The 27,159-nt window shown below is 58.2% G+C and overlaps 1 protein-coding gene across 1 annotated transcript in view; it reads right to left on the bottom strand.

Moving 5' to 3' along the window:
• Positions 1–27,159, bottom strand: part of RUNX3 (RUNX family transcription factor 3) — a 59,497-nt gene that overhangs the window by 7,251 nt on the left and 25,087 nt on the right. The window contains exons 2-5 of the mRNA XM_047083618.1: positions 20,765–21,048; positions 18,698–18,854; positions 11,350–11,454; positions 443–601 (exon numbers count right to left, since the gene is read on the bottom strand). Of these exons, the coding sequence (XP_046939574.1) occupies positions 443–601; positions 11,350–11,454; positions 18,698–18,854; positions 20,765–21,048 (705 nt within the window). The remainder of the gene's footprint in view (positions 1–442; positions 602–11,349; positions 11,455–18,697; positions 18,855–20,764; positions 21,049–27,159) is intronic.

The following is a 27,159-nucleotide window of genomic DNA, read 5'->3' as shown; positions in this document are numbered from 1 at the left end:
AGCCACCACTGCCCCTCTTTCAGACGACACAGCAGAGGCTCCGGCGGGGGCCACTGGGACTGGTCTGTCACAGGCTCCTTAGACAAGTCGTGCCCCAATTTTAATGGGTACACACACGGTGGGATTAATGCCCATCTCCCTCAAGGGACAGGGAGTTCCTGGAGAGCAGGGACCGTGTCTATTCATGCTGACCCCCCAGGCACGGCACATGACCCGTGGTGGGTGTCAGTAAGCGTCTGCTGAGTGAATGAACGAAGGGCCCAGCCCAGGTCGGGGCACATCCCTAGGAAACACCTGTAGGAGCAAATGAGCACCAGCGACCTCCTCCAAAAAACAAGGCGGTGCAGCGAGTGACCTTCAAATGAGCTTTCGGTCCGGAGGCGCAGGACCACGCCCCGGCCCCCCGTCCACCTCCCCACTGCCCTTCCCGCCCGTGCCGCACCTTGGATGGGGGTCTGGGCCTGGCTGCTGAAGTGGCTGGCGGTGCTGATGGAACCGCGGGGACTGGGCGCGCTGGGCGTCACGCGCATGCGCAGTCTTTCCAGGTCCCCGAAGCGGTCGGGGAACGCCTTGGTCTGGTCCTCCAGCTTCTGCCGGTGCCCTGCAAAGCATTGGGGGGGGGGTGTGGAAAGCCCGTCAGCAGCTGGTTCCTGAGAATCTCAGGGGGACGGAAATGCCTCACTCCGCTTGGCGGGGGGGGGGGGGGGGAGATGCGGTTCTCCCTGACACCTCTGCAGGGACAATCCTCAGGTTACTACCGACCTCTTTTCTGAGGTTCCCCAGAGACCTCATGCACAGAGAACGGTCATTATGGGCTGCCCTGGGGCTGCCGTGATGGCCCGCCTCACCCCTACCTGCTGGAGCAGGCGTATGTGCTCTTCTACCTGGCCCGCCTCACCCCTACCTGCTGGAGTAGGCATACGTGTTCTTCTACTTGAACCTCAACAGCCCGCTGTGCAGCACAAGTGTAAACTGAAGCAGCAGCCGTGTGAAATGGCTCAGGTGGGCTCCCGGGGGCGTGAGGGAGAGAGCCCCGGGGGCGGGGGGTGCTGCCACCCTTTACCTCCCCACCCCCCCTGCAAGAATAATTGGCCCTGGCCTGGGACAGCTGGCTGCTCTAGCCCTCAGCCATCCGGAGACCCCCCCCAGCACAGCCCTTGTCCTCGCCGGGCCCCAGACAGAAGGGAAAATTCACCGGGACGTGCGGAGGCGGCATGGGGAGGGCCCGAACTCCCACCTCTGAATGGGAGCTGGGGACAGGGGACCGGGGCACCTGGCTTGGGGCATTACACGCGGAGAGACTGCTAGCATCTGCCACCACTTCTCTGCCACAGCCCACCCGGGGAAGGGCCCCAGCCTCGTCTCCTAGGCCCCAGAGGTGCGGGCAGGGCTGGGGTGGCCATGCGCCTGCCTCTGTGCAGCTGGCTGAGGGCTCCCCGCATGGCTTCTTGAATGACATCGGGTTTGTGGGGACCACCCCTCCCCTGCCACACCACATTTTCAACTATTCATTTTCCATTTCATAAGCAACACATGAATCTCTACAAAAACAAACGCACTGCAGAATTACAGATAAGGCTAATGACTCCTTCCACCCACCCTGAACCCCTCCCCAGAAATCTCCATGTGATCAGTTTGGGGGTCTTTCTTTCCAGCCTCTTTTTGGTTTCACATGCATGGAAAACACAGAGCAAGTTTCTCCCAAGAACCTCTGGAGTGGTCTCAGGCTGGTTTATCATTCTGTAACTCGCTTTTCCAGCCAGGTGGACCACCTGTCTCCTGACCTGTAAAATGGCGGGAGTAACCCAGCCCCACAGAAACAACAGAGCTCCTGCTGAACCTCGGGGGGCCTCCTTGGGGCTCGGTGGGGGCTCAGCAAGTACGAGGAGGGCTGATCACTATGGCAGCAGATGTCCCTTGTTCCTGCTGGTCACAGCCCCTGGTGGCTGCCACTCGCTCAGCCAGTCCTCTAGGATGCTTAGGTCGTTTTGAAATTTTCTCCACTCTCCTTCACATGCAATGTCCCTGTCACGGCCCAGAAACATCCCTATTCACACCTCTTTGTGTCTGGGGCTCTCTCCAGCGCACAGACACTGGCATGGGCTGATCGGTCAGACACTAGCCGTGAGCCTGACACCCGACGCTGGCCTATTCCACTCCAATCAACCCTGAGGGAGGAGGCCAGGCCAGGCAGGGAGGCTAGGTTCTCTTTTTTACCAAGAGAATTGCAGCTCAGAGAGGCGAAGAGGCTTGTCTGCAGTCACACAGTGAGGAAGAGGGAACGATGTTTTGGATCTGGGACCCCTTGGAGTAGAAGCATGGGGAGGAGCTGAGGGAGAGGGAAGGCTTGCCTGAGTCCTCGGGTCTGCAGGGGCATGCCGAGTTTTCTAGATTGACAAGGAGAGAAGAAGAGGGAAGTGGGTAGGAAGTGAAACAGAACTCCTCACCATCCTTCCTGAGGCCTGGAAAAGCATGAAATGACTGTTGACCTCCCTTGGGGGTGAGGGGACAGAGTTGGAGGCCTCAGAACAGGTTTGACTTCTGATTTTCAAAATGGGGATGCAACGGATTCTGGCACCACAGACGCCCAGGCTCCCTGCACACCCCTGCCTCGCACGGGCATCTGAGGGCTCTTGGGGAAGAACTTGGGAGTCCTGGGAGGCACAGTGGGCTCGGCAAGTCACCAAGGAGCCGGGAACCCCCCTTCTCCTCCCAGGAGGCCCCAGGCCTGGAGCCCAAGGGACATTTGTCTGCCGCGGCCTCCCAGGACCTTTGGCAAGGGGGGAAATGTAGGCTGGGTAAGTTCAGCTGGAGCCAGGGCTACGGACTCTGAGGCCTCTGGGGGCCGGCAGGCCATGAATGAGGCACTCGGGGTGGGTGGGGAGTGAGGCGGACTGGAAGAGGGAGTCCTTTGCAGGAGGGGCAGTTGTCCCCCGGTCCAGCCGACGGGTGCCCTCGTGGGGGTGGACCCAGTGTTGCCAGACCCACCAGTTTGGCAGGAGAACAATAAACTTGCTTTTATGTGAAATCTTCCATGCTTTCCATGCTGGCAATTCACTCCAATACCGAGAAACAAAACAAAACAAAGAAAAGGAGAAAAAACATCCCAAACCAAGTCGTAGGATGTGTCCTGCTCAGGGGCTGCCAGTTTACAGCCTCCAAGTTCGAGATTTCAGCGTCCAGTTGGTTGTGTAACCTCAGCCCCTGAGGACTGCTTCATGGCTACCCCTCAGGAGGTGGTCTCGAGGGGGGTGCCGCAGGGCTCGGCCCTGATAAGCCTCGGAAGAAATGTTGTTGCCGTTGCTGCTGCGGCCACCGAAGAACCAGCAGGGTGGGGTGGACAAGCTGGAGGGCAAATGAATTCAGAACGATCTCAACAGGCAGGAAGTCGGCCGGATAGACGTGGAGACTGCAGACTGGCCTGACAGCAGCTTGGGTGCGAAGAGTCTGGGTGTCTTAGTCGACCACAAGCTTGAAGTGAGACAACGGGGGCTGCACAAAAACTCGTGCGATACGTCCGGCCTCCTGATGATTGCCATTGTGGAACGAAGCCCCGTTTCTGAGTCACGCTGTGTACGCGGCATTTGCAGCCCAGCGGAAGGAGGGCAGGGTTCACAGCCAGCCTGGGTTCGAGGTAGGGCCCAGCCACTTGTGCAGCTTGGTGGCCTCACTCAAGTCACACGCCCTTTCCCCCACCCCAAGCCGCAGTGTCCCCATTGTGGCCACACAAGGTCTATAAATGCCCTCCAGCTACATGGGTTACTTCTATACCCCAGCTCCTGCCAAGGGAGGGTGAGATTATCACCCCCATGTCAGAGATCAGGACACCGAGGCCACGACTGTAAGCGTGGGACAGAAAACGGGGTCGGCAGAGCCAGCACTGGCGTGCAGACCCCTGAGACAGAGTCCCTTGACGCTTTCCTTTTTGCTCCCACTGTACAGATGGGGCTACTGAGGCTTCCAGAGGAGATCTCTGCTATGTGGTCGGTTTGGGCTAAAAGTCAGGTAATCTGGCCCCGAAGCATATACTCCACCACGCGCTGTGCTGCCGTCACAAAGGGCCCGCCCCCTGGAGTGTGGGAGTTCTCACAGGGCTTTGGGAATTGCTTCCTTGTTGCTGGGGAACAAGGGAGGGGCAGGGGGAAGCTGAGGTGGCTCCACGTGGCCCGGGCGCCGGAGAGTCTCAGAGCCACAGGGCCCCGGCCTTCACACTTGGAGCAGAACGGAACTTCCTGTGCCCGAGGAAAGATGGGCCCACAGAATAGACCTCTTTCATTTGGCCACCCACAGTGGGAGCCGGTGGTGGTGGTGGTGGTGGGGGGGGGCTTGGCCTCGCTCACTCGGTCATCTGGGGCTCAGCCCTTTCACACCGTGCCTCAGTTTCCCCTCTGCACAGCTTGCTCACTGGGGCCCCTCTAAGCTTTGAGAGTCCCTGGCTTAAGATGACCACTACCGGTGGGAGCCACCGGCCATACTCAGGCCTCCAGAAGAAAAGGAGGCAGGGTTGCTTGCTCCATGGGTCACCCACCCCCCACGCCCCCACCCCACCTCTCTCCTCTTGCTGCTGTTCTTAGAGTTTCTCAAGTATGCTCTGCCTCTCACACTTCAGAGCCACAGCTCAGGCACAGCCCCCACCAGGAATGCTTTTCTGTCCTTTGGGGCTCACCCCAAGAGCCCCTCCCTGGCAGGAAGACCCCTTGTCCCAGCACCGAGCCTCTGCAGCACCCCGTAGGCTGAGAGCAGCAGCTAGCGGTGCCGGAAATAAAAATAGCAGCCCCTGCTTGCTGAACGCTCCCTCCACTCCGGCGTCTAAGGTGTTGACATGCATTGCCTTGTTTCACCCTGCATCTTCTCACTGTCCCTCCTTTACAGGTGAGAAAACTGAGGCTCGGTGAGGGGCAGTGACATGTCTGAGGTCACACAGATGGCTTGAGGCCACCTTCTCTCCCTGGAGTCCATCCTGAAAGCAAGGAGCCTGGGTTTTGACAATCATGGGTTCCAGATAACAGGTGTTAGGGCCGAGCCCAGGGCCCAGGGCAACTCTCTGCGGGCCCAGGAGGATGGGCCTGGGAAGAAGAGGAGAGGGTCTCAGTGGACTCCACCAGGAGCCCCGCCCTGCTCTGCAGCTCAGTGCTGAGCGTCCAGCTCTCTAACCACGTTTTGCTCTGACCCACCAAGTCTCTCTCCTCCTCTGGGCCTTAACCACTGCAACGGTCAAGTGGTTTTCATGCTGCCTAACCCCCAAGGTGAGGATAAGCTGCAGGACAGACCCTAAGTGTTTAAAAGTAAAACACTTTGCAGGGAGGATGGGGGCCACCTGGGTAAGGCCCCACCTTGGCCCACCACACCTGTCAGCCTCCAGTAGCTGAGCTCAAGTCACTGCCGGTCCCTGCAGCATGCCTCGATTAGTGCTGTGACCCTCATTTATAGGAGGCCAAGGTCCCAGTGGCCCAGGCCTGTATGAGGCAGTTCTCACCCACTGGGGATCTTGGGCAGGTCACCTTCTCCCTCTGGGCCTCAGCTGTCTCATCTGTAAAATGGAGATCACATTGGAACTCCGAAGGGTGTGGACAGGCTGCAGGAATTAAACAGGTGGTCCGGCCTAGGCCCTCAAGGAAGGCGTTCTGGGCGCCATAGTTCTTCCTTAACGTGTCTATACGGTAGGCATGCCCAGCCTCGCAGGTGTAGGAGAAGGGCCAGAAGCGGGGGAAAGGAATACTGTGGTCCAGCCACGCTGAGTGATTCACCCAGGGTCACACGGTGCTGGAGGAAGAGAACGAGGGCTGGATTCTGGGCTGGGGGCTCCCTTCCCACCAGTCCCTAGGCATCCTTCATCACCACCAGCTGGGCCGGCACGGGGTCCCTGCACCTGCCAAGTACCTGGTGCTTCTTGGGGACCGTCAGGGCCATCCCTCTGCCTTCGTGCTGCCCCAACACAAGTCCCCATGATGAGAGCAGCAACCACTTTTGCAGGCACCTACGAGGGGCCAAGCACCGTGCTAGGTGAGCCACGCATATCGTTTATAAGGGCCATAACCCTCTGAGGGGCTGCTACCATCACCCCCATTTTACAGGTGGGAAAGTGGAGGTGCGAGGTCAAGGTCAAACCTGGACCGGTCAGCACGTTGCACGAAGCTTGGCGGCTGAGGTCTCGGCTTCCCAGGCGCTCCGAGAGAGGAGAGCTGGGCTGACTGGCGGTGAGGTCTGACCGGCAAGTGACCAGCTCGGCGCTCGGCCTCAGCTGGGTGGGAGAGGGACGGGGAGGCAGGGGACAGGGGACAGGGAGAAGCAGAGCCGGGCACAGGAAGAGCGGCGGCTGCCGGGAACAATGCGGGCCCCAATTACGGGGCCCTTCACCCATCCGAAGCCACTCAGCTGCCTCCTCGGCTGCCTGGCCCGGCTCTGGTGCGGTCACGGCCCAGACACAGCAGCCACTGTCCGCCCAGCTGCGGGGTGGGGCCCCCGGGCCCCAGGCCCGCTCTGTGGCCTGTCAGGAGATTTACACCCGACTCTTAACAACCGCGGGGAATCGCAGGCGGGTGCTGGGCCCCGGGTGGTCTGCCTTGAATCGGCCCCCTGTGAGCAGATGAAAGCCGGTCGGTGGCTGGGCTGGGAAACCGGCTGGCCGGGGGCCAGCGGGCAGGGAGGCAAGCGGCTCCCTCCCAGGGCCGCAACTGGGGCTTCCAGCGGCCTGGGGTTGATTAGGGGAGCCCGGGAGGTCTGAGGTTAACCCCTTCCCTCCTGCTGGGTGCACTCCCCTGGGAGTACGGGCCTCTCCTCAGAGGAGTTGCCTCTCCTCAGCCCAGGCCTCCCTCTACCTCCCCACACCTGGAGCGGAGACCGAAATTGTGGCAAGTCTAGGACCCTGGAAGGCCCCGCTACGGGCTTAGGGTCACGCTTCCTGCCCGTGCCGTCTGGAGCCTGTTTGCTTACTTCCTTCAGGCCTCTCTGGTCAAATGTCACCTCCTCAAGAGGCTTCCCCGGTATCCCCTCCCTGCCCACATCCCATCCCTGTGCGCTCTACCCCTCCCCCCAGCTTTGTTTTTCCCCATAAGACTTCTCACAACCTGAGATTAAGTCGACTAATCATTTAGGTACTTCATTTGTTCAACACATATTTACTGAGCACCTACTAAGCGCTCATGTCTGTATTCCAGGGTCTATGCCCGCACGTGGCAAAGCAGAGGAAAGAACTTCTGCCCCATGGAGCGTATGTAATAGTGAGCGGAGATGGGAAATAAATGACATAAATGAGTGAACTCTATTGCATCTTGGAAGGTGATCAGGGTTCTAGGTAAAAATCAAAGCTGGTAAGGGGTAGGTGCGTGTGCGTGATTTGAAACAGCATGACGGTGGTGGGGGTCTCACTGAGAAGTTTGAGTAAAGCCTTCATTCAGGGTGGGAAAGTACAAGCCACGCATCTGGGGGTGTCTGTGTTTCAGAGAGAGAGAACAGCAGTGCAAAGGCCCTGAGGCAGGGATGTGGCCGCCCAGTTTGAAGACCAGCCAGGAGGCCAGGGTGGCCAGAGTGGGGTGAGCAAGGAGGATGTCAGAGAGGAAGTCAGGGGGTAACGAGCACAGATCACGTGGGGTGCTGTGGCCACAGGGACAATAGAACTATTTATACCATCTTTCCCCACCTCTAATGTAGAAGACCCAAGTGGGACGGAGCCTGTCTATTGGGCTCACTGTGGCATTCCCAGTTTCTAGAACAGTGCCAGACACATGAAAGGTGCCCAGGAAAATATCTGTTGAAATCATTCCATGTACATTTTTGGGAAGAAAGGGCCCACAGGCAAGATGCTCGAACTGTCCCCCTTTGCCTCCGGCCGGATTAAAAACTTGGGTCCTACCCTTTCAGGTGCCAGCACCTGCTAAACCCAATCGCCAGGCACCGGACTGCCTCCCGCCTGAATCCCGGACCCTGCTCAGCCACCTGCTTTTGAACCAGCCCCCGGTGACTATGAGGGACACCAGCATCGAGAACCTCAGAAACCAAGGCCACACAGGCAGGAAGCCACCAAGCTAGCCTTCAAGCCCAGCCAGCCACCTGGCTGCATATCGGGCATGCTCTGCAGGGCACCAGAGGGGAACGACCCAGCCACAGAACCCACAGCTGGGCCTCAGGGATCTGCAGACTCCTACTCCTTGGCTCCCAGGACCAGCCCCTACTCCCACCGCCACGCCACACGAGGCTCAACCCTCACATGGGGTGGGGAGTCACAAAGCAGGAGAAAAGCCCAGAAAGGAAATCCTGTGATAATCCCTGAGGGTTTGGGTACTTCCTGCGGGCTGTGCAGCTGCAGGCTCCTTTAACGCTCAGGACAACTCCCCAGAGCAGATGCTCCTATTCTCCCCATTTTATAGATGAGGCACAGTGAGGCAGGAAGGCCCTTCCAAGTGGCCCTCACTTCCCTGAGCCCCAGACTGGAGCCCATGGGGTGCACTGAAACTCACCCTTGGGCACGTGGCTCTGCCTCCTGGCCTGTCTCCTCCCGGGTGGTCGCAGACCTGTTACTGGGGACCTGGCACACGAGGAGTGCTTGGTGACCAGCAGCATCGATCGGGTCTCTCACCTCTTACAGGTGGGGAAACGGAGGCCCGGAGAGGAGGACGATTTGTCCAAGGTCACAGACAAGGCCAGGGTGGGGATGGCAGCCAGGGTGCGGGTGAGACCTGACCTGAAGGCCTGGGTGGGCGGGGGCACAGGCAAGCAGGCCCTCAGGACGGGAGACCTGGAGAACTGCCTCCTCCCACAGCTGCTCTTTTCTATAAATAAGCTTCTGCGAAGATTTTGTTTGAACAAGTCTCTTTAATGAGACTTAAAGGCCTAGAGAGGGGTGCCATTTGCCTCGGGTCACACAGCCAGCCTGGCCTCGGACTCCGGCCCATCTCCCGGGCTGGCTTCTCTTTCCTTCCTCTCGCTGTCTCCCCTCCCTCCGGCCTCGGGTGCCTTGTCCTGTGCAGTCCCCTGCCACCCCCCCCCCCCCACTGCCTTCCCCTATCAGCTCACCCCCAGAAGGGCTGTCTCAGGTCTGGGGACCCCAGGAGAGAAGAGCCAGCAGGGGATTTGAACTGGGGGCTCCCAAAGGCAGGGCCACACCCCTGCCCTTATCCAGGGCCCTCAAGGTGGGGCGGGGGGGTGGTGGGCAGCTCTGGGCTGAGAATGGCTGGACATGGGGGGTTCTGAGGGATTCCAGGCATTGCTGGGCCCCTGGGAACCTTCCTAGCAAGCTCCAAGACCCCCTGCCACATGCCTCTATGGACTGGGTGCTCACTGCTTTGCGGAGTGGCTCCTAAGTGCTGCATCATCGCAGTGAAGCCGACTGTGGCTCCCGTCCGTCCCGATTCTGCCCCTGGAGACAGAGTGGTGTGCCACCTGTTTGATACCTTTAGGGCCATGGCTTGGGCTGCCCCCCTGCTGCGGACCAAGAGTCACCACCCACCGATGGTGCTCGTGGTGGAAATGCACGGTGGTGGCCAGGTGCTGGGGATAACCGAACACCATGGCTCCAGTGACTCACCAGGACCCTCCCCCTGCCACAGCCAGATGCTATCCACATGCCATCACTGGTCTCTAGGCCTGTGGTGTGGGTGGTAGCACCCCACTTCCTGGAGGCGGGGGGGCTGAGGCTGAAAGAGGCCAGCAGTTTCCCCAACATCCCCAACCAGGCAGGCTGTCTTCCGCATCCTGGTGGCTCATGGCTCACAAGGGTTTCCCAGATATCACCACCTCGAGACTCTTAGGGTCACTGACTCAGTTCACAGGTGACAAGACTGAGGCCCAAAAGACAACACGACTTGTCCAGGGCCATGGATCCCAAGGCCAGGGGCATGGACCCATCCACATCCAGTCCCGGCAAGAATCTGGCTGGAGCAGATGCCTGCCTTTGGGTCTGAAGACCATATGAGGGAGCTAAGGGAGGCCGGAGGAGGGGGCCCTGAGGGCCTTCAGGGAGAGTCATCCGGGGACACCAAGCCCAGCTTTAAGCCTTCCCCAAGTGGCCAGACACCGGAGTGGGCCCCGGAATTGGACAGATGGGGAGCTAGGTCAGTCTGATTCCCCAGGAGGAGGGGCCAGCCCTGGGTGGCCCTCACTGACGACACCCTGGCAGAGCCCCATCTGTTCTGAGCCTCCTGGCCTCCAGTCCCCATTCTGTCTTCCTGCCCCAAGTCCACCCAACTTGGAATGGAAATCGACGATGACTGTCTCTGGGAAGACAGGGCCCCTCCCAGCACCAAAGGCCATGGGAGGCCCTGGCAGGTTCTCAACGTCCCCTGGCCTGGACTCTCTCCCCACTGGAACTGGGGTGACCCTTTGGCTCTGCTGTCGTAAGGATCCCAATGGACAATAAATGTGAGAGGGTTTTCTAAACTCTAAAGGGCCACGAGTAGGAAGGGAAAGGCAGGGTAGCTCCCGATACCCCACACTGAGCATGGTACAAGTTGGGGGGTGGGGTGGTTCAGAATGAGCACTCTGGTCAGGGCTCAGAAAGCAGCCAGTCCAGAAATGGCCAGCTGGCCAGCTGGTTCTCTGTTTCTTTCATTCATTCATTCATTCATTCATTCATTCATTCACTCATTTAGTGAACACAGACCTCTGGCCCATTCTGTGGCAGCTGCCCCTCAAGTGCCCATAATGTAAACCTGCAAACAGCATTATCCTTCAGCAGGCAGAAGCAATTAAACACAAACTCTCTTTGATGCTAAAAGGCACACATCAGGACTCCCTGCGCATAGTAGGTGCTCAGTAAATATCTGCAGAATCAAGTTTGCATTCTTGAGTGTGGGTTTTGGGGTCAGAGTGCCCAGGCTGCGTGTGACTTAAGTCACATACTGAGACCCAAAGAAAGTTTCCAAGGAGGGGATGTGGCCTCACAGCCAGACCAACTCCTGTTTTTGATGGCTCCCTCCCTCAGCCACTGGCAGAGGAAGCTGGGACAGAGTAGAGCAAACCTGGCCCGACCTCCCCCCACCCCCAACACTCACAAATACCCTATTGGAAGACTTTTCCATCTAGTTCCTTTCCCTAACAGATGCCAAACACAAATCCATACTCTCTCAGCTGGCTGTCAGTGGGCAGTCCTGGGGGGGGGGGGTCAAGCTGATTCTGCCATTACCCCTTCCTATGGTCCTTGCTGGCCTCCAGCAGTCCAGGGATAAGCACAGAGGGTTTGGGTTTATTGGCAGGCACCCGGAGTGCGCAGGGATGTAGAGCCCAGGAGTGCAGCCCCCTGATGAGAGCGTTTTTAAGGGGATCACTGCCATCTGTCTGACCTCGGCTGCTGCCCTTCCCCCTGCTGGACCCTCCTCCCCACTGCCCAGCGGGCTCAGTGGCTCGGGCACTTACGTCTGGGTTCCCGGGGTCCATCCACGGTCACCTTGATGGCTCGGTGGTAGGTGGCCACTTGGGTGGGGTTGGTGAACACGGTGATGGTCAGTGTGAAACTCTTCCCTGGGGGGGAGTGGAGAATAAAGGCAGGAGGTTGGCACCTGGAGCTGTTAACAACACCCCGTCTCCCTCCCAGAAGGGGCAGATCTCTCTCCTTCGAACCTGGGCAGAAGATGGGGCTGTGGGTGAAGTTCCAGCTGCTGGCCTTGGCATTCAGGGCCCCAGGAGGTCTGGCACCAACTTTATCACCTTCCCCCTCCCCATGCTCTGGCCACCCTGCTAATTTTCTCCCTGCTTCCTGGCTTTTGCGATTTGGGGGTGCGATTTTCGCAGCCACCCTTGCGATTTGGGGGGGGGGGAGCACCGCACGTATAACTACAAAAATATGTATAAAAATGCACTTATTTTTTCCTAAAGGTAATGAGTGATCTTTATAGAAAATTTGGGGAACACAGAAAAATCGCCCACGGTTCAACTAGCCAGGAATAAACACTATTAACATTTGGGTGTTTTCTCCTCTAATCCTTTTTTGTGTGGGTTATGTGTATTTACAGAGTTGCAATGATACCAAAATACATATTTTCATACCCTGGTTTTGTTTTCTTTCATTTAACCTCACATCATAAGCACTTTCTCATGTCGTTAAAAATCCTTCATAAACTTCATTTTTAATGGCTGCAAAATATTTCAACTCACAGAAGCCTCATCTTTTATTTATCTGTCTTACTCTCTGACGCCCCTGCTGACTTCTCACTGGTGTGTGCAGCTGGGGCTGAAAAGGGGCTGATTTGGGAGCTGCCGACATTTCATTTGTACACGCAACTGTTATTTCCAGAACTCTGTTCTATTTTTAGACAGACATTTGGCTCCAAAGTCTCCATTCAAAATTCCTAAGAGAGGAAAAACTTTTAAAATGATAATTTTTTTTAACCAGTTAGAATAAAATGAAAACGACCTTTCGTTTATAAAAATCTTTGTCTCCATCTCTGCTGATTTCCTCAGAAAAGATTCCAAGAAGTGGTGAGTGATTTCATCGCAGTCAGAGGGTTGGGGCGTATTCAGGGGCATTGATCTCTCTGGCGAGATGGTGCTCTAGAGAGTCACCGCGACCGTGACAGCTGTCAGCGCGGTGCCATCGGCAGCATGGCCGCCTGTCAAGGTGGAAGGAAGATCTTACTGCCCCTGACTCCGTTTGCCTTTTGGCCATGCCCAGTGAGACTGAAAGTTTTGACACGTTCATCCTCTGTCCTAACCCAACGCCAACTATCGCCTCGATGTTCCTTTATGCTTTCCTATTGGCATTTCGGCGCCTTTGGGAGATCGCTCTGCAGTAGCCTCTGAGCGCTTTCCCCGCCCTTTGTGTGGCCATCAGTTTCTCAGCTCAGTGGCCTTTCTGTCTTGCGATTTGCTTTTTGCCTTCTGACCCCGAGCTGGTTTGCATTTCCAGTGCTTCCTCTCGCTGGTGCTTTCTCCTACTGTCTTATGTTGAGGCGGGTTTCCCCGTGTAAAAAGCGAATCGAGGCTTCCCCTTGATAAACAGCCTTCTTCTCTACCTTCTACCTCTAATTCTTTGGCTCTTCTGGGGGTATAAGTGGTGGGTGGGGTATGAGGTCAAGATTCTCCTCAAAGGGCAACCCAATTCTCCTCTCACCTTCGCTGAAGTAGGTCTCTCCTCTCCTGCCCTCTTTTCTAGTAGCATCAAAGCCCCCACACGGTCTGAGACTGGGGAGGGTGCGAGGGGAGCCTCGCTGATCCCCTAATGCCGGCCTCCTCCTTCTCTGCCCCTGAGCATCCCTATCTCTGCACCCCAGTTGCAGACCCAGGGGCTCCGTAAGGGCAGGGGCCTGTGGGCCACGGGCGGGCGCCGAGGGAGGCAGCCTGAGTGGACCCCTCTGCAGCCCCTGTACTCCCGGCAACTCCCCAAGGCAGGCAGGCAGGCAGCCAGTCTTGATGTCCCCGCTTCACAGGCGGGAGAGGAGCTCTCAGGGCAGGGAACGCTGCTTAGCGGTTCTCTTTGCACGGTTGGGTCCAGTGATCCATGAAAACTCTAGCCCCCGAAACAGGAGATCCAGAGCGGAAGGAAATCAGGCTTCCGGGGCCCCGGCACGGAACCCTCGGGCTTCTGAGACACCAGGGGGTGGGTTACATTGAGGTGCGGCTCAAACTGGGGAAGAGTGGGGCCTCTCTGGAAGAATTTTCCTGAGCCAGTCCGCTGGAGGCAGGGACGGAAATGCAAACAGCGCCTGCTCCTGGACTCCAGGGTCTGCAGAAATCTAACCCCTCACGCTCAGACCACAGGGGCACTTTCCACGGTTTCTGGAGACTGGAAGTGCAGAAGGTCTAGGGAAATGCCAGGCCGCAGGCTCCCTGCCTACCCCCTCCTGGGACCTGCCTTCCCTCACTCTTTGGTCACTTTTCTCCTGGACTCCTCCCCCTCCCCAACCAGCTGGGCACTTTCTGGGGGGGGGGTCCCCAGGCCTCTGCCACTTCCAATGCCTCCTTGAACTGCCGGGTGCCAGGCTGGATGGACCCCAATTATTGAAGTGCTCCTGCCACTCTCTCTGGACTCCACTGAAAAGTCACCTCCTCCGTGAGGCCCTCTCTGGTCACTTTATCAAAAGCAGGCATCTTAAACCTGGCCTCCGAGGCTCCTTCTCAGAATTAAGTGGGCCCGTGAGCAGGGACAGGAAAACAAAAATGACAATTGTATTGTCCCTAACCTCTGGCTGCAATTTAGCATCTCCCTCAAGTATGACCGTCGGCAGCAAACCACAGAGGTATTACAGAAGTTCCTGTGACCTTGTCACCAACAGACGTCACAGGTATTTACATATCACATTACTGACGTTGCAAATTTCTCTAAATATCTTTTGTGCTCGTCACAACCTCAGAATCGTGGTCGTCATCAGACCCATTGCCACATCTTACCATTTAATACGCTAATAAAGCAGCACATTTATCCCAATTTTAAAAGACATTTTGCTAACTATGTTTTATTGTCATTGGTTTCCATTGTAATCCTTTGTGTTTTATTTGATTCGGTAAAACACATTATTCTGAAACTGTCAGGCGGGCCATAGGGTAAAAAAAAAAAAAAAAAAAAAAAAAGGAAAAAAAAAAAGGCTAAAGACCTCAATCTGAAGCATCAGAGACCCTCTCGCTCCCACCCTACCTTGGGAGGGAGCTGCTTGTCCCTTGTTCACTGCTGCGTCCCCAGCCCCAAGGACAGCATCTGGCACAATAGGAGATGCTCAGTAGATGTTGGTTAAATAAATTAAGGGAGAGACGACCGTTCCCATTTTGCAGATGAGAAAACTGAGGCTGACGGAGGGGCAACGAGTCATCCACGTCACACAGTATTTGGGCAGGGCCCAAAAGGTTAGAATGTGCCGGGGTCTGTGCCCCCACCGCATACTAAGGACCCCCTCCTGGGGAGTGAGAAGCCCCCACTCTCACCAGGCACTAAACGGTAAGCCATCCCTGAGGTCATCGGCCCTCCTCAACAGTTCCCCCCCCCTTTCCAGGCTTGGCACCATCGTCCCGGGTACCCAAAGAGAGGAGGGAGGGAGGAGTAGCTGCCCTGTGGGGCCCTGAGTGACCCCAGACATTCCCGTAGGACCGGGGTGGCGGGGGGGGGGGATGGAGGGACCCTGGACCCCTGGATCAGCACAAACAGCCAGGTCCGGGAGTGTGGCTTTAGGCAAGTCCCTGTCCCTCTTAGACGGGTTCTTGGGTCATAACCCCTACCACAGGGGGATTCATGGGCAGCAGGAGGGGACAAGTCTCAGGGGACCTGGGGGTTTTCTCAGTGTTGGCCAACAGGCCCTCTGTCTCCTCTCCCAGCGGCAGCTGGTAAGCCACACCCTCATCTCTCAACCCAAACCTCTCTCCACAAGCTCTGGCTGCTTTTTAACCTGCCAGTGATAGTTTAGGAGCTCATGCTTTCTTCATTTTCACCTAGGCCGGTGGCTGCCTCCTAGAGGACATTTAGGGAATTTGTGGCGTCTGGTCCTCCAGAGGGGGGATGTGGGGGGGAGGACGCAGATGTCCAGAACTGCCCAGGGCACGGAGGCAGTCATTCTTCCTGTGTGTGGAGAACTTGTTACAAAGAGTCTCTGAGCCACGAGCCTAACTCAATTTGACATAAAGCGAAGGTTTTTTTCCATGCTTTTAATATCTACTGAATTGTCCAGAATGGGAGACAGGCTTTTTGTTTTTTGTTTTTTTTTTAACCCTGCCAAGAATTGCTCACAACTTCAGAAAACTATGTCATTGACAGCAATGCTGTGTTCAGACCTCGGGTCCCGTGTGCCTGGGCTGGCGGCGTGCCCTGGCGGGCACGGGGTGTTGTGCCAGGCACACAAGCGCCCACTCAACCCACAGTGTAGTCTTGCCCAACATTTACGTGTTCAAATGGGTATTTTATCATAAATCACTTTCTCCTTTCTTCCCCGTTATAGTTATGGAATTGTATAGGTTTTGAAACTGCGCGTAAGTAGGTAAGTTACATCGTCTACGCGTTTCACTGTAGGCTGGTGAAGGGGGCGGAACAGAACATTCGTTTTAAGAAGGGCACTGTGTCTGGTGGGGTGGGAACCTCGGCCCTACTGGCTGCAGGAGACACCGATGGCTTGGTTTCTTTCCCTCCCTTTGCTTGGGCCCCACGTTCAGGCTTATCGCGAGGGCTCTGTGGCGGTGGTGGTGGGTATGTGTCCTTCAAGGAAAGCTATTTTCCTAGAATTAAGACAGAATCAAGGAAACAGGCAGAAGTTTCCATCTGGCTTCTCAGTCTTGGCAGAAGTCAGAGGGCCAGGGAAAGGCTCGGGGTCCCGAACTCCAACCTGTCCCCGCTCCCAAAGTGACCCACTGTCTGTGTCAATCGCTGATGTGTCCTCTCAGTGGGAATTTCCCATTGGGCAACATGGGCACAGCAGATACGCTGCTCCGTGCCACCGGACCCCGGCGCCCTCCTTCCCCTCTGCCAGCCGCCTCCACTTCTCCCACTCGACGATTCACACCTTCTGGGTTTCCCCCACCCCGGCCAAACCGCACCACAATCACAGAATCAGTGACTATACCGCTCAAAGCGACTTCAAAGATCTCCAGTGGCAGGCATCTGAAGTAACAAAATCTGTAACATGTATCCCACTCTCGATGTGTGCCAAGTTGATACGCTTGTGCCAATTTCCTTAATCCTCACAAAGTCTCAACAGGGAGGGATCATCGTTGTCCCCGTTACCCAGATGGGGAAACCGAGGCACAGAGAGGTGGAGCTACGCGCCCCATGTCATCCAGCAGAGCTGGGACTGAAATCCAGGGGGCTGGTTGTTGAGCCCAGGCCGTTCAACACCATGAGCCTCTGGGGTCTGAAAATCTCGTCAGGTTCCCCAAGTACTGGATCTCCCATTCAGGCCCCCTGCCTGTCCTCCGAGTCCCACGAGACTGACACTGACGGGAGAAGGGCGGTGAGAATGGCTTACAAACTCAGCCCCCTGCGTCTCCCAGACGCACAACTTCAGCCTCCAAGAGCAGGCGCCTGAACACTAAACAACGTCTGGGGAACCCGCCTCTCTCCCCCAGGCCCTGCAGGGTAAGCGCAGGTCTGTGCGCACAAACGGCATAGAGAAATCATCTTCCGTGGCCGAGTGGCCCGCTGGCCGGCCATGCCCTCGGTAACTCTGGGAATCACAGGGTCCCCTCTTCCTCCCAGGACAGGGAGCAAGGTGGCACGTTCCTGACGCCTTGCTGGCTCCCGGGACCGACCTCGCCTTCTGCCGGCCTCACCAGGGGGCCACAGCTTCGGTGGGCCTCCCTCGGCCTCCCCTACACATCCTCGCCCCACCTGGGCCTGCACACCTGGCCACCGCCCCCAAGTCAAGCTGCATCCCGGCGGGCCACCACCGACGGGTGGCGAGTGACTCTCCACTCAGGGCTGCGGCCGGGATTAAGTTGCAAAAGGCCTGAGAGATTGGGGATGACAAAAGGGGCTCGGAGACTAATTAGGAGCAGCAATGAAAGCTTAATTCATAAAAGCAAACATTTTCCATCCATCAACCTGCAACCAGTTAAGGGCAACGTTTGAAAGAAATCTGTGCATGGGGAAGGGAGCCAACAGGAACAGGAAATGTTTGAAAGAATGTAAACTATTTCAGTTTCATAAAAAGTAACAAGTAAACAGTTATTACATGCAAATAATGCCCTGGTTTTAATTAATGCTGAAAAGTCAAAATATGTTTGACATTTGTATGTATACATTGAACGGTTGGAGAGGAAAAAATGGTGCCCAGATGCCCGTTTCTGAGCAGGGCTGGCGGCTCAGAGGGAACTAAAACCTTGAGAAGGTCTTGTTTATTGGTGATGAAAAGTACAATTCTGCCTCAGCCTCTGTTGAGACTGGCGGCAGAGGAAACCTAGCTTACTTTCTTAGCGAAGCTGGAGGGGCAGGCTGGGTCTTGGGAAGGGCACTCCCCACTTTTCAGCAGGCTGGTCTTAAAGGGCCAGCGAGCCCTCAAGCCACCATTTCGCTGGGGCAGGGTTTCTAGGACTTCTCCACCCACAAGCGATGATGGGTTTCGGGTCCCAGAAGCCTCCCACTCAACAGCCCCGGGCGGCAGCCACAGTGGCCGCGGCTGGTCCTGCCTTCCTCCTGCTGCCAGAGGTAGATCACAGAGGCAGGGTGGCCGACCAGCCTTGATTCTGGGGTGGGGGATGGCGGCTTTCCAGCCGCGCTTTCCAGCATTCGGCATCCTGCACTGCATTCACCTCTGTCTAAACCACCCTAAGGCTCACGGGGCTGGGGAAACTGTGGCTTGGGGAGACCACAGCTGGGGAGAGGCAGCCTCAAAGCTCGAAGCTCTGGGAGATCCCACCCCCGCGGGGAGGGTGGCTGGGGTGCTCGCCCCCCCCCCGCCCCCGTCCCGCAGACCAGCCATTTGTCTAAGCCAGCTGCTAAACCCGCCTGCCACAAAAGAGCTACGAGGCTGTTAAGCCACGATCTGCTCCCAGCATCTTTTATGAGACCAGAACACTCGAAAAAGGGGTGATGTGGATGGCTTTGAGAGTCAGTAAATCCCAGAAACTGGGAGAGAATTGTGTCTTTCTCCGGCAAAGGACCCTAAGTTTCCTCACATCCTCAAAGGGATCTGTAACACCCCCATGGGGTTCCAACCCACTGTTCTAGACCAAGTCGGGCCTGGAGACTTGTTCCTGGGGCTCCCATTGGGACCCCAAGGGATTGCTCTCAGCTGCCTTCCCCCCCACCTCTGCCATTGCCAATGTCAGGGTGCACAGTCTCCCTTCGGCTCACCTCGCCCACTGCGGCCCACGAAGCGAAGGTCGTTGAATCTGGCCACCTGGTTCTTCATGACTGCCGAGGCATTGCGCAGTTCAGCAGAGTAATTCTCGTCATTGCCTGCCATCACAGTCACCACCGTCCCATCAGGCACATCCCCCAGCGCCACCACCTGAGGGCACAGGGGCAGAGGAGCAGCTTAGAGAGGTACGGGGACTGGACGCAAGGGAGAGGTGGGGAGGGGCCGGGCAGCTCCCCTAGGTCCCAGGCGCACTGCAGGATTTCTCAAAGGCAGGGCGGACAAGAGGCTTAAACACAATGGACACCTTCCCCCCCCCCCCCCGCCAGATAACAAAAGCAAGAAGCCCAAAGCTCTGCCTTCCACACCCAAATCCTAGATCGACTGGTTAAGCCGTGTCCTGAGAAATTATTCTTTCAATTAAATCCGAGCGAGAGCTGAGAATGAGCTCCATCCCTACAGCGTGGGGTGCAGTTCCCTCTTGCCTTCGGCTTGAGCAAAAGAGGAATCGACACACTCCTAGCAACAAAGTCCCTACATAAAAATAATATCAACAACGGTAATGACGGGGCTCCTCCCCAAGCTCAATTAATGCAAGAGCCGTTTGGGGTATGAAATTTGGTCCTGAAATGTGGGCCAGGCCCAGGTTTTCGGCCTCTGCAGAGCCTGAATTCGTTATGCAGGGAAAATGCACAGTGTAAAACAAACCGGTGTTTAGAGGGGTGTTGTACAGAAAACCCCTTTAAAATGAGAGAGGGGTTTCTGATAGCAGGAGGATGCACCTGCTGGGAACTGCAGGATGGGGCTGGAGATGCCTTCCTGATTCGTCTCCCCCAGCCCTCACCCCAAGCAGCGGGGAGAGGCAGATGCCTTTTGAAAAGGAATCAGACTGCAAATACAGTCACAGCCATTTAAACGTGGCCACCGCGTGCAGGGACTAAGGGATCCAGATGGTAAAAATTTCAAGGAGAAAATGTTTGGGGTCTGATTAAAAAGGCCAGATTTCCTGTCAACATCCTGTCTTCTTTTAATTTCAAAGATTCCTTTTAAGCTCCAAGTGACAGTAAAACCTCCGATCTGGGGATTAAAGTCACACGGGCCTCCCCCTCCCCCTCCTCCCCGGGAGATTTTCCCCACTGGCATTTTAAGATGTCACCCGGGAGACCTCCAAGAGCCACTCATCCTTTTTTTTTTTTTTTTTTTTTTCAATTTGGAATCGTCTTAATGGGAGCAAGGACGGCCTCAGCTGACAGAAGCCGCGGTTTCCAGCCACCTCGGGCACCCACCACCCCCAGCGCTGGCCCTTCCTGCCCTGCCCTTTCTCACGGCAGCTGTGAGAGGTTTAGGGGAAAACCAAGGCGTTTTCGTTTCATCTCGCTGCCCCCTTAAAAAAATGAAAATGAAACAGTCGCCTACTCCCTAGCAAAGGGAAAAAAAAGATCCTCTGAATGGCTGGGGTCTGCCAGGGGTGGGAGCGCCCCCCTCCCCATTTCGGCCTGACATTCGGGATTCCCGCCCGCAACGGTTTAGGGTTCGGTGCCCCCTTCTCAGCCCTAGAGTCGCCCGGTGTAAAATTTCAGAAGCCAGAGGTTGAGGGTGTGAGCAGGAAGTGTTTCTGAAGCGGTGCAGGAGGAGGGGTGCTGGCGGTGAAGGGTAGGCCCTATCCACCCTCTGCACCCCACCTCCGGTGTCCTCGCCCCGGTTCCGGGGCTCTTCGTCCCCTTTGCCCGCAAGGCTGTGTCCGCGGGGGTCCGGACCGGAGAGGAGCGAGGCCCCATCCGCCCGTTTCCGCATCAACGTCTTCCAGCAGGGCTCCCCGAAGGTGGAAGGGGCAACCCTCCCAAGAGTCATCCGTGCCGGGTGCCTCTGAGAGGCAACGCCAAGGTCCCCAGGCGGAGCGCGCGGCGAGACCGAAAGCGCCCTGGGCCCGGCTGCTGGGCTCTCGCCGCGGGGTGGCGGGCACGTCCCCTCCCTTCCCTTGCCTTCCCGGGGCCCTGGCTCCTGCAGCCGAGACGCCCGGATCCCCAGGACCAGGGGCCGCCCGCCCCGGGCCCGGCACTCACCTTGAACGCGACGGGCAGCGTCTTGTTGCAGCGCCAGTGCGAGGGCAGCACGGAGCAGAGGAAGTTGGGGCTGTCGGTGCGCACGAGCTCGCCCGCGTGGTCCGCCAGCACGTCCACCATCGAGCGCACCTCCGGCCGGGCGCGCCCGCCGGGCCCCACGGGCGCCTGCGCGCTCAGCGCGCCGCTGTTCTCGCCCATCTTGCCGCCGCCGCCGCCGCCGCCGCCGCCGCCGCCGCAGGGGAAGGCCGTGGAGGGAGGTGTGAAGCGGCGGCTGGTGCTCGGGTCTACAGGAATACGCATAACAGCGGCCGTCAGGGCGCCGGGCGGGCGGCGGCGGCGCGGCTCCCCCGGGGGCGGCCGGCGCGGGCGCCTCCTCGGCCGCCGCTGCCGCGAGAAGCGGGAAAGCAGAAGCAGCCGGGCCGCGGCCTCAGGGCGCAGGGGGCGGCGCCCGGGGGCGCCCCGCCGGGGCCCGCCCGCAGCGAGGCCTCGCTGCCCCGACGGCCGCGCGCAGCCTGCCCGCTAGCCCCGCATCCTGGGCTCCCGGCCCGCGTGCGGCCGCCCCTCGCGGCGGGACGTCTGCCTCGGCCCCGGCGGGGCCCGCGCGGGCTGTCGCCGCCGCCGCCGCCCGCCCCCGCAGCCCGCTCGCGGCCGCCCCACCGACCGCGCGGCCGCAGCCCCAGGACAAATCCTCGAGAATCAAGTGGCGGCGCCGCGCGGGCCCGCGCGGGGTTACTATCCCGGGGCCCGCGGGGGCGGGGCCGGCCCGAGCGACGCGTCGCTCAGCCAATCGGAGCCCCCATCGCCGGCACCTCGGCCGCGCTCGGGGGGGGGGGGGGGGAGGAACCGGGACCGCCGAAGGCCGCCCAGCGGGGAGGGGCGGAAGGCCCCGCCCCAGGGAGGACGCCCGGGTCGGGGGCCTGGCGCGTGAGCCCAGGGCTCCTCGAGAGTTCTGGGGCGCCGGGGCCAATGCTAAAAATTTGGTGAAAACGCCCGGGACTCTGCAGGGGGCTCCTTTGCCGTTGTCTGCAGGGCCGCGGCTCCCTGATGCGCGGGTCGCAGGTCCCCTTCTCGCGCCCTTTCCCCGCCGCCAGTGGCGGCACGTTCCCAGCTCCAGCTGCTTTCGGCCTGTGATGCCTGCACTCTCAGCTGGGGGACGCGGGGGGCTCCCAAGGCCGGTGACATCGAGCGGGGAGCTGCCCCAAAGAGGTTTTTCACCCTTCCCTGGCCCCTTCCCGCAAATTATTTTGACCCATGAGCTTGCACCGCGCACGAGATTCCGCGACCACCAGCGGCCTCTGCAGCTCCCAGCCTAGTGCGGCTTTGGGCCCGGCCTCTTTGGTCCCGTTGCCAACCGGGGACAGACGGAAGGGTGTCCCCTGCGGGCCCGTATCTGGCTTGGGGGTGACTAACCCCGTTCCCTTCCTCTCTGCCCTCAATGCAACTTTCAGCACCGTGCAGGCCCCTTGCCTCGTCGTTCTTCGTTGTGGCGGCCTTCGGCCTTCGCCACATTCTTTGAAAAATACGATGGGGGCTGAAAAACGCGAGTGTTTCCCCCTGATTTTTGCCCGGCGCATATAGCCACTGTTCTGCGTGGTGCAAGAGGACCGAGTCACGGACAGAAGAAAACTGCGGAGAACGCGGGAATGGCTGCCAAGCTAAGGGCGCCGGCTTCCAGAGGAGGCAATTTTCTTCCTCTCTGTGGATGCAGACTGGCCCCCGCGGGCCCATGGCCTCGTCTTCCCCGGCTGTGTGCTGGGGCCGCGCCGCAGGGACGCAGACCGCTCTGCCGAAGCACTGTTGCTTCAGTCCCGGCCGCGCGGCCCAGCGACTCCCAGGGCATCACAGCAGTCAATCCTGTCCTCCTCTCCCGCCTCCTAGGCCAAACGAGTGGGCCTAGGGAGAAGCTACAGCGGGGGGAGGAACTGGAAAGATCGAGCCCCCGTTCATTCTGGATTATCGCCCCAGATGCGCTCCCTGGAGTCTAGGGAGCGAACGAACGCGTGCGGAATCTCCCCGCCGTCTTGCAGATTGGGCTGAATATTCGTTGTTCCCGGGCTTGACAGGTGCAAAACGACGAATTCCAAGCTTCGGAAACCAAGAAGCATAGGATCCGAAGGTGGCCGCAGGATCGCGCCCCAGATCTGAACCCGGCCCAGTACGTGCCATTTCGTCCTCTCCAAACGAATTCAAGGCCCTCGTGTGCCCCAGGGGGGACAGGCCGCGGCCCAACCTCGACCACCTGGAGAGCCGGTCCCTGCCCCCGTCATAGCCTCACATCAGCCCCTCGGGCCATTTCGAAGGTGGGAACACCGAAGGACCCTTGCGGGATCCTTTTATGGAGCCTACATCTCGGAGTTACAGATCGCGAGGGCCAAGGCCCTTGCCGTCTCGGGAGCGCTGGCAGTAGCTGCGGAACCAGAAGCAAGCGAGGGACCGGGGCCGTGGCACGTCCGACCCCTGGGAGCTTCCCGCCTGAAGGCCCACCACGTCGTGGCCAGGTACGGCCCAGGGCCAGCGAGGGCGGGCGACGCGTGTGGCCCTGGAGTGGCTGAGGGGGCCAGGACCCGCTGCGTCTCGCGTTTGTAAATTTGATTCGTCTAATGGTTTCGGTTTGCACCCGTGCCCTTGCTTGTCCCTCCGCCTGATTTCTCCCTCATCCTACGGCGGCGGGTTTACAAACGGATATCCGGAAAATGCGGTTCCTGTGGGTATCGGCACCGGGCACAGGATCCGGCGTGCTTCCAGCCCTCGGGAGGGTGCTCACTGCGGATGGGGATGGGCGCGGAAACCAGGGGAAGCTTGGGTCTCCAGCCTGAGGTCGGCGGGGGGCCGCCGGGCCGGGAGCAGTTTCGGGAGCCACCGCTAGTTGGCGCCTGCACTCTGCCCGCCGCGGAGTTGCCCGGCCGGCCCTGCCCACAGATGTGCGCCAGCTGCAGTCCCTTGTCTAGAGGCTTGCCTCCTATGTACTGCCCTTTCTGGACAGACGTGCGGTACGATTCCTCACCATCTGTGCGACCAGGACAAACCAATGGCTTTGTGTCAGACGGAAGGCTCCCCTACCTGCCCCTGATGGGCACCCCTGGCACCCCAGGGTCCCTGTGCCCTCCCACCCACAGAACATTCTCCCTGGCAGAAATGCACAGTTGCTTCCGGTCCCATTCCGGGGGGCCAATGGGTGAGGAGGACAGCTTCTTCCCAATTTCTGCCAATGGCCAGCCTACATCCTTTCCATCCCTGACTGACAGCCTCAGGGTCACTTCTCTCTCTCTCTTTCTCTCCTTTTGATGTTTCGAGAGGCAGTTGGACAGCTCCCACTCCCTTATGTGGGAAACGTGGATACCCTCTCCCTTCCCCATCTTGTATGGACAGACATCTCCTTTGCCTCTTCCAACGGGCTGCTGTACAAATCTGCTTTTTCTTAAATGGCTCTCACCTAAGAGCACCCTAAACTGTCCGCAGCAGGGCTAAGAAGCTGGGAGGTCTGGGCCTACCTTGGCCCAGAGCTGGGTGAATAGCTGGACCTAACCTGGGGTCCGCAGAACTCAGGATCTGGGGGCCACTCCTCCCGCCAGCATCCTTTGCCCTGGGAGTGGGAGCCATGGGGTCAAAATAACCCTGTGTCAGGGCGCCCTCCTCGGGCAGCCCGAGGGTGTCTAGGAGTGCGCTCTAGGTGGGATGCTGGTAGTGAGGTGCTTGCTTGTGTCTCCCCACAGGCCAGAGAGCTCACAAGGGCAGGTCTGATTCCCTGAGAGTCCAGTGCCCGGGGAGGGGTGAAGATCCCCCCAAACATGCCAGACCACTGGACATACGGGACATGGAGAGTCTTCTGAGCAGCTCACTGGTTGTGGACAGAGCCTGGCGGTTTGCCCAACTGCCTCAGTTGGTCTTCTCCCACCATCGACCGTGACCCAGGGAGAATTGCTTAAAAGCTGTCTGACTCTTGTCTATTTCTTCTGTGAACTGGGAGTAAATGAGCCGTCTCCTCACAGAGACGCGTGAAAGGTGCTTAACACAGGCCTGGCACATAGGGGGTGCTCCATCCATGCGAGCTATCGCTGTTGTGAGAAATAAGGCCCGGTCACCCCTTGTCTGGGGCCTTTGGCAAGTCTCTTCCTCTTTGTGGGCCTCACACTTCCCATTTGTGAAACATCCAACTTTCATGTTCAAAGCTTGCCAGGTCTCAGAGCCTAGTCCATTGCCCTGTCCCCCTCGGTTTGCCTAGAGGCTGCCTTGGGGCAGGTGAGGACCATCTGTGACCTGCCTCCAGGCAGAGGCCACTTGTGGGAGGGTTTTCCAGCAACCATCACGGGGCGGCCTGAGCCTGGATCTTGACAAGACTCACCTTCTTTCCCCGAGGCTCTCAGACCCTCACTCTGGAAACCCATGGGTCCCCACCTCCCACCCCCCTACAGGCAGACAGAACTCTCTCCGCTAGGACCTGGGCTTAGCTGATGCTGTTAGCCTCCTCCCCCTCCCCAAGGACACTTGCGCTCCCTTTATCCTGAGTCCCTGGGGGAGCCAGTCCAGTTACTAGCAGAGGACTGTCTTCTAGAAGTTAATCATTTCTCACAGTCTGGCTTCCACACCCTCACTCTGGAGGCACCTATGGTGAAACCCTCCTGCTTGGTGGCCTGGCGCTTAAGGTGGGACATTTCTGTCCTTCACGGAGCCTCAGTTTCCTTTTCTGTGAATGGAGTGGTTCTAATCGCTCCATTTCATAATCGAGAGGATTTAAACGCTCCCTCTAGAAAGGCGGGGGGGGGGGGGCGGCGGCGTTGCGTTTCACCACATCTAAAATGTCATCAATTGTTCCATGTGAAAGAAAAAGGAAGAAAATCCTGCTAATTAAACCAAGACTTGCCTGCATCCCGATTTCAAATATGTGTGTTTATGCGTATATATTATTACACACACACATATGTGAGTTAGTGACAAAGGGTCATGAAAAACAACAATAATACGGTCAAGAGATTGTCGCTGATGGGGTTGGGAGCCCTTATCCCCAGACAATTTCCTTCTGGGCAGCCTCTCTGGAAGGCTCCTGAATGTGCAGAAGAAGGACCAGTGTGCTTCTCAAATTACAGGGTGCCTTTTTTTTTTTTTTTTGGAAAGGGCCAGCCTCTGAGGGAAGGGAGGGGGGAGCTGGAGAGAGCACTGTGGTTAGGACACCACTCCTGGCTCTGCCACTGACTGGCTGTGTGACTTCTGCACCTCACGGAGCCTTGGTCCCCTGGCGGGTAAAATGGAAAGAACAGCACGAGCGACGAGATCGCCCAGGTGTCCCGGTGCCCAGGCACTGCGTTTGTGCTTTAAGCACATCATTTCAGGGGCGCGTGGGGGGCTCAGTCAGCTGCGCATCTGACTTCGGCTCAGGTCATGATCTCACAGTTGGTGAGTTTGAGCCCCGGAGCCCACCTGGGTCCTCTGTCTCCCTCTCTCTCCGCCCGTCCCCCACGTGCTCTCTCTGTCTCTCTCAAAAATAAACATTAAAAAAAAAAATAAGTACATCATTTCATTCCATTCCAGCAATTGTGTGCGGGAGCTGTTATGCCCATTTAAACCAAGAGTAATGGTGCCCCAGGTTTTCTGGGCTAGGGAGAACCAGAGCGGGGTTAAAATCCTGATCGGACTCAAAACTTGGGGCTCAGAGGCACTCCCTGATTATGCCCCCCTGCACCGGTTGAACAAAATACTGGAAAGAGCCGGGGTACAGAGAGCGAAAGTGCACAATACACGTCAGCTCCCACGACGGTGGTGGAGCCGGAGGCGCAAAGGCGTGGGTCAACAGCTACAGGCGTGGAAATCAGCAGACCCTTGAACCCAGGCTGGGAGGCAGCAAGGGGCTGCACGGGTCATCTGCTGAGGCTTCCCCACCTGGTGCTCTCCTCCGGCCTCCGAACCTGCCGGTGAGGAGACAGACTCGGCTGTAGTCCCCGATGTACAGACAGGCACACTGAGGCCCAGAAAGTGGGAGAGACTGGACCTGTTTCACCGAGGAAGAGGCAAGACTTGGGACTCAGCTCTGGCAAGGCCAGGGGCGGCGTGGTGCGACCGAAAGCAGGGCGGGCTGACAGCCACCCCTGACCTCTGCCCACTCTGCCTCGGCCAAGTAGGTGAGCCAGGCCAGGACCCGCATGATGGTCTCCTGGTGCCACCTCACAGCCTGATGAGACCTTGGGCACCCGTTGCTCCAGGGGAGATGTCAGAGTCTGTGAGTCTTCTCAGGTCCTCAGTGTCCCCATCTGAACAAGGAGAGTGCCCTATCATGGTCCCTGTAGGTGCCAGGCTGGCCCCCCTCGGGCCTCCAGGTAAGTTTCACTGTGACTTTGAGGCCAAGCGCACGGGGCTCCTTTCCCTACCTCCGCCTCCTCAGCACTGGTCCTCCTCCGGTGGCA

Source organism: Lynx rufus, unplaced genomic scaffold (genome assembly GCF_022079265.1).
Source record: "Lynx rufus isolate CCGP_SWC_20201006 ecotype Redwood Valley unplaced genomic scaffold, mLynRuf1.p SCAF_2, whole genome shotgun sequence".
Taxonomy (NCBI): Eukaryota; Metazoa; Chordata; class Mammalia; order Carnivora; family Felidae; genus Lynx; species Lynx rufus.
Note: the sequence above shows the minus strand (reverse complement) of the source record. Positions and strands in the feature narration are given on the sequence as shown.